The 11,468-nt window shown below is 38.0% G+C and overlaps 2 protein-coding genes across 6 annotated transcripts in view; one reads left to right on the top strand and one right to left on the bottom strand.

Moving 5' to 3' along the window:
- Positions 1-1,246, top strand: part of LOC122056947 (peptide chain release factor 1, mitochondrial) — a gene marked incomplete in the record, with an annotated part of 12,476 nt that extends 11,230 nt beyond the window's left edge. The window contains 3 exon segments of the mRNA XM_042618916.1: positions 110-268; positions 550-645; positions 740-1,246. Coding sequence (XP_042474850.1) covers positions 110-268; positions 550-645; positions 740-934 — 450 coding nt within the window.
- A 722-nt stretch (positions 1,247-1,968) lies between these two features.
- On the bottom strand, positions 1,969-10,719 carry LOC122056946. 5 transcript variants are annotated; one of them, XM_042618912.1, is made up of 4 exons: positions 10,422-10,719; positions 9,081-10,318; positions 8,904-8,973; positions 1,969-2,443 (listed from the first exon to the last, which is right to left on the bottom strand). In XM_042618912.1, the coding sequence occupies exons 2-3, from the start codon at positions 10,297-10,299 to the stop codon at positions 8,909-8,911; spliced, it is 1,284 nt and encodes a 427-aa protein (XP_042474846.1). In that variant the 5' UTR covers positions 10,300-10,318; positions 10,422-10,719; the 3' UTR covers positions 1,969-2,443; positions 8,904-8,908. The 5 variants fall into 5 exon arrangements, with proteins under 5 accessions (XP_042474846.1, XP_042474847.1, XP_042474848.1 ...); XM_042618913.1 differs by having other exon boundaries at positions 1,969-2,506; positions 9,081-10,719; XM_042618914.1 differs by having other exon boundaries at positions 1,969-2,502; positions 9,081-10,719.
- Positions 10,720-11,468: the final 749 nt, after the last annotated feature.

The following is an 11,468-nucleotide window of genomic DNA, read 5'->3' as shown; positions in this document are numbered from 1 at the left end:
AAAAAAAAAAAAAAGAAAAAAAAAGAACAATATAGTTCTGCTGTTCATTTATACTTTATCACATAGTACATATCTGCTACATTTATGTATTCCTTTCGAGTTTCTGCAGGTAGATGTTCAGTTACGGAACGAAGATTTGAAAATTGATACTTACAGATCTGGTGGGTCAGGTGGTCAGCATGCAAATACCACTAATAGTGCTGTTAGGATGACTCATATTCCTTCAGGGTTGACTGTATCAATACAAGACGAACGATCCCAACATATGGTATATGATTCCTAAACCATGCATCCTCATTGTCTTGTTTACTCTAGTGTTTATACTTCTAGTTAGGCCTGGGGCAGTATGACAATAATTTCTACTATTTGATAACAATTTATAAGCAATTTGAGTTACAACTCATTAAGGCACTATTATCTGTAAACCAGACCTTTGTTTCATCAACAAACTTAGAGTGGGCATTATTAATTTAAGCCACCTACTCAAATATTTGTCTGTGTGCAATTGCTTTCCTTGCTCAACTTTTCATCATTTTTGGTCCTCCACAGAATAAGGCCAAAGCACTTAAAGTACTCTGTGCAAAGCTATATGAGATGGAGAGGTCTAGATTACACACAACCCGATCAAAACTTCGTTCAGAGCAGGTAATGGTGGCTGCTTGATGGTATTTATTCATTAAGTACTCTCTTTTAATTACATGTTTGAGAATTACAAGGAATTACCTGAATCTTGACACAGATTGGAAGTGGTGATAGATCAGAACGCATTCGTACGTACAATTTTCCCCAGGGACGTGTGACTGATCATCGTGTTGGTATCACTTATCATTCGATAATCGATATGATGCAGGGTGAGAGCCTAGATGTCTTTATCGATGCTCTTCTTTTACAGCAGGAGATGGATGCAATTGCATCTTTTAGCTCCCTCAAGTGACATTATTCAAGGCTCCAGTAGTCCAAAAAAAATCACTTTGTTTTAAATTATGGAATAATTGTTTTTGAAGTGATCAATTTAGAGTTTCTCATGCACTCATTCTTTCATTTAAGTAACAGCATACAGATAAAGAGAATTTTAACGTAGCAGTGTGCACCATATGGAGTGTTGTTCCCGACGTTCGATATATTGAATGTTAGGGCAGGACAGTGGATAGAGTTGGGGGTCGCATTTTGGATGGGTTGGATGTCATCGAACCCCAACCCATTTGCAAAGATTTAAATGTTCTACCAAGGATCTCCAGATTCAACAGATTTGTCCCTGTTTTTCTTCAAAACTCAGAACCGATCCACTGATCTGGTATTCGCTAGGAATAGTCAATATCAATACGGATTGGCCGATCTGAATGCCAATTCCTCAAACAATGTGTTCTACAGGATATCATGTTATTGCCACCAACCTGAAGGCACTATTTGCAATTTCTCACCATTGAATTTGGAGTCATCGGTCTGGAAGACTCTGGATTGACCATCAACCCCTGAATTCAATGCATACTGCATTTGTCAGCCATCCATTTTAAGGCTTGCACCTACTCTATTAGTACTCAAATCTTTTATCACTTGATTTAATCACTTGGCCAAACTCTCATCCCGATGACAAAACTAAACATTTCATAACCATTCAAGATATATGAAGCATATATTATTTGATCAATTTTACAGGATGTGTCTGTATCTCTAATTCACTAACTAGAACCCAAGGGGGTAGCATAGTTGGTGAGCAACGAACTTTGTACAAGTCATAAATTCGAACGTCTTAATTCAACTTCTATTATGCACACCTTGGACCACTCACACGGGGTGTAGTGCTCGTCACTGCTTACAGTAAAAGTTGAATAGTTTTCATTCAATCCTATTATGACTTGATCTATGTGGTTGTGGGGTCAATATAAGCCCATGAAATTAATCAAGTCGAAAGCCTAGATATCTTTCGTTAGTAAAAAAAAATAATAATTCACCAGCTAACATTATACATAAATCAAAACAGGGAGTCTTCCACCATTCATCAAAAATATTTGGCCGCCTTAAAGCAAATAGCCAATGGAAAATGTTTACAGTCAATTCGATCAAATTGATATTTGCCAGCAAATTCCGCATGACACCACAAAATGTAGGAATCCACTACCTGGAGGTGGGCAACCACCATTTACGCCAATTCCCCATCTGTTGTTGCTATGCCAGAGACCAAAAATTCTATGGGCGCTACGTTCTCTGAGATGTCGACAGGACCTACACTCAGACCCGTACTATATTCAATGATAATGAAAACATTTCTCTAATCTTCCCCCACGAAAGCCCCTATCCTCATTTTCAACCTCTGTGCCACAGCTTCTCTCAGTCACATCTCCTGCATGCACACGCCCATATGTAATGGCAATAGTGCTAATTTCTATGGCTTTCCCTTTCCTGGTGCCATTTGTGCAGCAAAATCTAGCACTTGGTGTCACATCTGCAGCACACAAACAAGACAGGAGTTGAATTTCACCTGTCAGCCAGGGCATTCCTTTTCTGCCTTCATGAAAAAAAAAAGGAATCCTTAGTTAAACAATAAAACCCTATCACATCTAAGTGTGTAGTAGGTGACCATTGGCCCTCCTAACATTAAATCGGCAGCCCATAATAGATAGAAAAAAAAAAAAGAAGAATAAGTAGACCAGGGTTATTCAGGCCACTTATCTTAATGGTCATTTGGGCTATATATGCCTAATGCTCCCTACCTCCTATCTTTCCTTGCGATTCTCTTCACAATGAAGCATTTGTTTCACCATAAAATCATATTGTAGCCAAAGGTTTACAGGAAAAAAAAATCATAACTTTTTTTTTTTTAATACCTTATTTAGTATATGTAAATCCTGTTATTTCACATACGTGCTCAGAAAATACTCAGCACAAGTCACTTCAAATTACTTTGAAAACCTTTTCTTACCATGACATTAAATAACTTTTGATAATAATATAAGAGGCGATCAAAAGAAGACTACAACTTTTCACTTCAACATTTTGATAACAAGAAGATGCACCCGTTTACCAAAATAATAATAAGAAGATGTACCCGAAAATTATCTAGGGGACTTGCTGAAAAAGAATTAAAAGACAAATATACAAGGATCAAGTGGGAATTTTCGAGCGACATGCAACACAAAAGATTAGAAAACAACATCCATTTCAAAATTCTGTTTTACCAAAATATTGACATCATCTTGATCATTGGTACTCTAGGCATCAATTGAGAACTCAATCATGTTCACATGTTCAAATGTTCAAATGTGCTTATTAGCAATGTCCAACCAGAAAAGAAAATGATAAAAAACATAAAATAAAAATTTTAATGACAATTATTTTCCAGAAAATTTTACAGTGAAACAAATGCAACCTTAGGTCTCCAATTCATTGCACATGTTTACCAATCAAGATCTAGTCATGAGTCGAATGGAAAGCCATCCAGGCAAGTGTCCAGATTCCTTCTCCAAAATATCAAAATGTCCAGGAGGAGACTATTACTCATGGGAAAGAAGCACAAGTTACAACTACAATATACTTCTAGCCAGTAAAGCCAGCATTCTGTGAATCTTTAAACATAATCTTTTCAGATTATCTAGGAAGAGACCTTCAAAGAGAATGGCATTTCCAATAAGACACCTCGTCTATTGCCATCTGAGCTGCGTGGCAATTGGCACAAATAAGTTCTAAAATGGCCATATCACAAACTATTTTAGTCTGAAAATTGATCGCCCACACTCATTACTATGATATATGACTAGACACTGATCCAAGATATATTCTTCCCATTGACTTCAAACGGCACTAGCTTTTCAGTACACAAAAAAGATGGGGGGCGTGGAGCCACAAAAAAGTTGGCATGTGGAATGAACCTTAATTGAAGCGTTGATAAAGGGGCAATCCCACGAACGAAATGCAGCAAAAGAAAAAACAAGCAATACCAAAAGAATTCCATTCTGGAGAATTACCCAAAGACTGCATCCTACATAAATAATGCATCCACCAAGCACAAGATCGAATAGAATAAGCATTACACTGTCTCAATCATTATAACATGGGAAGCATTATTCATTAAGTCTATGCATTATGCCCTTAACCATCCATGAAAATAACATTTCCTGCTCTTGAGAAATCAGCCGCTGCATCTCACCCCCAAATACACCAGGAAATAGCAACCAATGTTATCTTCCACAAGATCCTCCCTTGGTCATAATTTTGGGCCAGACAACCATTTTTCTCCCCCTTTTTGGAGTAGACACTGCCTATTCAGTTGTAGTATGATGCCTCCTGAATGGATTTCATGCAGGTGCTTCACACCCTTCAACGTTTAGTTGTCTTTGAGAAAGAATTTGACACAATTCTCTAGTATACACAAGTTGATAGAAAGTGGTAGATACTAGGTTTTACTAACAAACAATGCAAAATTCTATATATACTGGTAAATAACTATACTAACCACTAAGTGATAGGAAAATAGGTGGAATCTGATTTGAATACGCATTTACCTGCTAATGGGCCCACGGGGTAATGACATGTACTCTTACCCGCAACTTACAGGTAAGGGTAAAATGTATGTACAATGTATTGACTGGGAGAGGTGATGCAGATCGTAAGACGAACCGCAGGACCCAGTTATGTTTAGTTCTTTTATTTCCTGCTTTTAAGTTAATTCTCCTAGGTTCCAAGTGTGTTAAGTTTGGCCCAGTTGACCTTGTGGTTTGTTTTGGTTCAGTTTAAGAGAGATTTTATTTCTTGTCTTTTATTTAAAGTTTAGGCCCACATCCCTTTTAGAGGCCACTTAGACTTTAAAAAGAAGTGTTGAGTTGTAATAGGAGTCAGCTACTGAGTTTTCCTAGTCAGACTCTAACTTGGCTTTTTGGTAGCCTTATAAATAAAGACCGAGTGCTGGACTAGGCCACGATTTTATTCTCAGAAAAAATAGCTGCTGCTCTTCTTCCTTGCATGGAGAACCCCTTGCGTGTGATCAACGCTTGGCTGGTGTTTGATCCAAACCAAACACTTTGCAGCGGGAAGCCCATGTTCCCTTCATGGGCCAAGATCTCGGCGAGATCTCGCTAAGATCTCCTTTTTTTAATTTAACGAAACGAGACCACAGGCAAGGTGTAAAAACGACAAGATCTTGCCCCAAATCTCGTCTCTCTTCCTACTTTTCTAAAAAAAAAAAACACTAAGGAACAAGAATTTTGGTGCTTTTGCTTGAGAATCTCCATTCCTACACTCATTGGAGCTTAAAGAGTAGAGAATATTACCTCTCATCCACATTTAGAGTTACTTTTCTTCTCAAAAACCATTTTAGATAAAAATAAAAAATAAAAAAACTTCTCAAACCCATTTTTTCATGGAAACATCGTTAATACTTGTTGGTTTACATTGGTTTTTTTTATATGTGATCCATATCACTGATCTATGGAATCATGGAGGGAAATAATTTTTTGTTTTTAAATTTTTTTATGTTTTTATTTTTCTGTTTAAATAAATGATGCATACTGACCTTATGTTGTTATGTAGCTTAACTTGTATCATTTCAAATTTTCAATGTATGTTAATGTGACTCATCAGTCATCAACGTTAATTGATAACATTGTTAATCAATTAAGTAATTATCTATGATGTCTTTTAAATTCTTATGATTATGGTGTGTCATATGTTGATTGTAGAACATAGCATAATAGTCTAGGGTCCGAAGAGGACTACTTACATAGGGTACAAAGTCAAAGTACCATTTTAAGTTTGATTGTTTTAAAAAACTAATTCTTCCATTGTGTTTAGAAGTCCTAAAATAGGGTAATTACCTAGTTTCAGGGACTACAAAGACCATATGGCCATTGAGACCAACCATCGAGACGACCACAAAAAAATACATGATCTCGGTGAGATATCTTCAGATCTCTCTTTTTTGGATTAGCGAGATAGGGAGCAAGAGCGAGATCTTAAACCTTGGTTCCCTTACCCTTACTCTTTCTCTTTAATCTTTTTTAAGGTATTGTCCGCAGTTTAAGTTTCTGCTAATCTGGCCATTAAATCTTCCTGCAGTTTCTAATCCTACAATCAATAGGATTATTGCTTTGGGAGGTCAGTTATACACCTAGTTTCAATTCTGATTGCAGAACTTTTCATGTGATACTGTTAGCTTTCATATTCTGTTGTCAGATCTAATCTCTATTGGCTGATTTGTGAAGTAGGACTGGTTTATTGGTTGAATACTGAAATCGATATTTGTTCTCTACTAATCTGTTGCTTCTGATTTTGATAGCATAACATCAGTTTTGAGTTGGATTTAAGAATCTGCAACCTTATCTTTTCACCAGAATCTTATTTTGACAGTTTTGTCCCTTTCCTAATAACAGTATAATCCTTCATAAAACCAGATCCCATTGGATCGATCTGAAATTTTCAGCAAATAACCCCAGCATTAAAAGGAGGACTCGACCTACTTTTCAGGTCCATCTATTAATCTAATCCTGCTATATAAGTTTTCTCCTAAATATGGAAGTTAGTTCTTTGATTTCGGTTCTGTTTTTGGTAATGTTTAAACCTTTCAAATCAGTATCACATTAAGAGGAAAGGAAGGCCATTATTTGACCCCACCCTCCCCGTTTGCAGCCCTAAATGAGATCTCACATAAAGATTACCAGAAGACAAAAATAGAAGCCTACTAGGGCAGTATCTATGACGAGCAAAGACTAAACCTAATTACTCTTTGGCAGATAGTTCACAACTTAATTGACCTCGTGAGTAGTGCATCAACAAGGGGGGGGGGGAAGATCATGCTAATTTGTTTCCCAGCTTCATTAATGAGATGAGTGCATCACCCTGAACTCAAAACCAGAAACATATAAGTATACATGGACTAGCACATGAAGATGTTCGGACTTTGGACACTTCATATTACATTAGTCCATACCTCAGGCTAGATCCACTCAAAATTTAACAAATGCTAGGCCGAGGCCTGGGCCATCTACACCCCAACAAGCAAGCCATCCCTCTAATCTTGTCAGATGAAGGTTTTACCCAGCACAGCTCCCCTCTATTCCACTCAGAAAGAGTAGAACCTTTGCAACCAAGAAAATTTGGATGGGCAAACACAGTTCCACCTTTACCATCAATCCCAAAAAATCCAATGTGGTTTCCAACAATAAACAGCAAAGAAAGGAAATTCGACATTAGATACGGCAAGCTCAAAAGTAATTCAATCCTTCTCAAATGCTTTGACACTCCTCAGAAAACACACTCCATATGGATTTCAACTTGAATCAACATCCCTCTAGCACTATAGCAATGTACAGGAACACATGGTTGCATGTTAGTTGAATGCATACACACCTAAATGTTTAGAATGGAATATTCAACTCCAGAAGATGGAAAGAACTAATAAATCAGAACTCTAGAAGTTTATAGAAGCAGATGCCCCAAAAGATAACATAATGCATTTGCATGGCTGGACCGACCTCCATAGGAGTATTTAGAATATTTTTATGGGATATTGTTGCAATTATTTATTTATTTTATATCTTTTTATTATGATTGTTAGCAAGATTCATAGGGAAATACAGTTTGGTTAGCTTTGAATTCTATTTTCAGTCTCAGAGTTTGTTTAAGAGTTTTTTTACCCTTTAATATATAAGAATGCAATGGGAGAAGATAAAATCAAGAAAGAATAAGAATATCTTGCCACTTCCCAGTATTTCACTACTTTGGGTATGACGGAAAAATCAACTCAGTGCATTTCCAATCTCATCACCCATACCATGAAATTTAGAATATTAGCAATAAAAATATTAAGACACGAACTTCCATGAGTATGTGCCAATAGGATATAAGTTGGATCAGAGTTCTATGAGGTAGTATGGGCGTAGCAGAAGACACTGAGTGCACTGGTAAGGAGGAAAAATATGCTACCAATTAGATGAGTCAAATGACCAAGCAGTAGCCAAAACTGACTTCGGAATAATTAACGAAAAATATACAATTTGGATTAACAACAATCTTCACTTCAAAGAGGGATGGATGATACAGAACCCATGTAAATAACCCCATTTAGTTGGGAAAGGGTACGTTGGGTTGATGAACATCCATTGAGAGATAAATAATTCCGGATATCAAGAAAATGCTTATAAGCTATATCTTTGTGAAACTGGAACATGAAAAAAAAAATTTAATTGGTCATGTATCACATTTTGATTATGTATAAAAATTATTTAAATTTCACCAATCTGGACTTCTTTCTATTTTTCACTCTCTGGGTGTTGTCCAACCAAAATTTAAATACGCCCAACACATTATTCTGGCCAAATTTCATTTTCTTTTTGGTGAATATAGAGCAAATTTATTCGAAGCAATAAGGATCATGGACAAAAGTAATAGAGAATTGCTTAGAACTAAACTAAAATGCACAACCAATGCTAAGTAAACACATAAAGCCACAATAAATTATCACCCAGTTAATCAACATTATAATACAGTTAGGATTTCTAACATTAGTGACATTGTCAAGGAAATAAAACCTATAATTTTTTTTAGCAACATGGACAAATCATGGGCAAAGCTCAACCAGGTTGCATCCCAAATCTTGGCAACATGGAACCAAAATGTTGTACATTAAAAGGAAATGGTGCAAACCTTGGCAAGTTCCATATTTTCTTTACAACAGAAAGAATGAGCATGTCCTTTCTATATACTTGAAAATGCCAAACCAGGACGAAGAAGAGGAAAAGAAATGGAAACATTCTTCATATTAACGATACAGTTGATGCCAGAGTACCACATTTAACTGCATTAAGTGAAGTGATAGCCTATAGGATGTTCTTAAAGAATTTCCATATGATTCCACATTATGAATGGAAGAGAATACAAAATGTAACCAACTTAATCCAGCGAGAATAACTCACAGAAGCTAGCTCACAGTATTTGATGATCTTGCAAGTAGAACCCCAGAATTAGTTGTCAACGCCAATGGATCTGTGGTCCACATTTAAAGAAAATTTTGTAACATTAATAGTGGGAAAACTAGGGCATTGAGAAAGAGAGGAGAAAACAACAAACAAAACCACAAAGCAGCCACAGACCTTGATTTGACTGGGGTAGCTGGGAACCCTTGTCAGAATCTAATAATCGTCCTGATTTTCCTCTATGCTCTTCCTTAACATGATTGTTAGCATGCTGTAACTGTCCAGCAACAGGAGAAGCAGGTAATACCCCATTACTCTCCTCCTTCACTACAACATGGTTATGCGAATTAAGTAAATTGCTAGAATTCTGATTTGGGCTCACTGCAAGGGGGTTTTGAACTTGCTGATGTGCAACAACATGGGCAGAAGGCCCTTTGAGTTTATCCTTGAGATCGACAGAAACACCTTTCTGGTGCCCTTGCACCATATTTGGTGGAAGGACCCCAACCCATCCATCCTTGTCTGTCGAAGCAATATTAGTCAAAGTTGGAATCCCTCCAGACTTGTCCTTCCCTTCTGGCCGGGGAATTTTCTGAATTGGCTTCTGTGCCGCTGCAGCTGCGACCCCAACCCATCCATCCCTGTCTGTCGACGCAATATTAGTCAAAGTTGGAATCCCTCCAGACTTGTCCTTCCCTTCTGTCCTGGGATTTTTCTGAATTGGCTTCTGTGCCGCTGCAGCTGCGGCTACTACACTATTTCCTTTGGCCTTGTACTGTTCCATATTCATCGCATAAGCCGGATGAACAATCAAACCCTTACCCTTCCTCTCCTCTTTCTCTTTCTCTTCCTCTTTGGCCATGAGAAAAGCTACCCGTTCCAGTGCTTCTTTGGCCCTCTTCCTCGTCAAGGCAGCTTCTTTAACTCTCCTCTCTGCATCAACCCTATATGCAGCCGCCGCTTTTGCCATTGAACTAGCAGCAATCCGAGCAGCAGAAAGGAAAACTTTTGCCAACTTCTGATCAATCACTCCTTTACTTCCAGAAGGCACTGATTCCCCATTGCTAACCTTACTCTTCTTATTCGATGAACCAACGTCGAAAAACAAAAAACTAGGGTTCAAACAACTTGGACAAACATACTGACGAGTATTCTCTAACCCGACGCAAGCCAAGTGAGAAACTGAGGAGCATTTCAAACACATAACGCGCTCGTGAAGAGGAGGTACAGATCCCTCGTAAACCTCGAAACAATGAGGACAAAACGATCCAGGGTGAAGTTTCAACACACATGAGGTGCAGACACGACGAAAGCTTTGTCGATGGCGTACGTTGTGAAGGAGCCAACGCTCCTCCGAACCACAAAAACTACATTCGGAAGCTGGGTCTCGCATCATCGCAACAGCATTGAGAAACCTTCAACATAAATTTAAAAGCCCTACAGAAACCCTAGAAACCACGAGTATTCATTGCAAACAAAATAAAAAACCATAAAAGGAAATTCGAAGCGCAGATAAACCTGCAGATGTCGATCGTTTGAGAATTTCTTCAAATTTCTCTCCTCTCTTCGTTTTTTATACCAGTTCTCACAGAGACGTCGTCTACACCATTACAGAAGAGATACTTCACTTCTCCCGACTCTGACGAGGAGGGAGAGCGAGAGAGGAACGTTTTTTTGGGAAACCTATAGAGAAATATTGGGAATGCGTTTGAGATTTGGGTGCGACCAGAGAATAAGAGAGAGAAAGTGAGTAGAACGGAGAAAGCGAAGGAAAGAAACTAATCATCGGTCACTGGTCATGACTCATATGCATGCTGTGCTGAATGTCTTCAAACCCGGAACGGAATCCAAAATAGTATCGGCGTCCATCGTTTACTACGTCCGATTCTATTCGAATCGGGAATCGGGAATCTAGAATCTAGAATCTAGAATCGACTGGAACCGGTTGCAACAAGGGTTTTAAAATACAGAATCGAGATTCGGTCCGGTCCACAGATTTCGATCTGGCTCAAATCATCAGATTTGGTTTGAATCAATATGGATCGGCCATAATAGATAGGTAGAAAGATTAATAGCATAGCTGACTCGCTGAGAGAGAGTATTGTCCATGACGTATAGGACATCTTGGTCCATTCCTCAGTTGCTTGAATCTTGTAACTCGAATACCTTGCGTTTTAATCCTTAGACTATCAACACGCACAAAAATCCTTTTTGGGGAGGTAGTGAGTGACACTGAGCATCCGACTGCTGGGGTGCATTACCAAGGCTCTCCCAAATGTTGGATCCTCGTTGCTACTCTTTGCCCAAAGGATTTGATGTGTGCTCTAACAACCAATGCACTATACACTGGATCCATAGGGATTGATGTGTATTAAACCTTTCATAATCTCTCTCTATTCTTGCATCTCTGTTCTCTTCCCTCATTAAATATGTGAACCCCTTCTTCTTTTGGGACGAATTCTTAGATATACTTAGATGAAAACAATAATTACAAAACGTGTAGGTTTACAATAAAACAAGTGCAAAACAAAATTAACCCTGCTATTTTTTTAATTTCTTATCCAG

Source organism: Macadamia integrifolia, chromosome 12 (genome assembly GCF_013358625.1).
Source record: "Macadamia integrifolia cultivar HAES 741 chromosome 12, SCU_Mint_v3, whole genome shotgun sequence".
Taxonomy (NCBI): Eukaryota; Viridiplantae; Streptophyta; class Magnoliopsida; order Proteales; family Proteaceae; genus Macadamia; species Macadamia integrifolia.
Note: the sequence above shows the minus strand (reverse complement) of the source record. Positions and strands in the feature narration are given on the sequence as shown.

Coding starts and splice junctions, on each gene's coding strand:
- LOC122056946 (XM_042618913.1), bottom strand. CDS start 10,299: ATGATGCGAGACCCAGCTTCCGAATGTAGTTTTTGTGGTTCGGAGGAG. Junction 8,974..9,080: donor GCTACCCCAGTCAAATCAAG/GTCTGTGGCTGC, acceptor TGTGGACCACAG/ATCCATTGGCGTTGACAACT.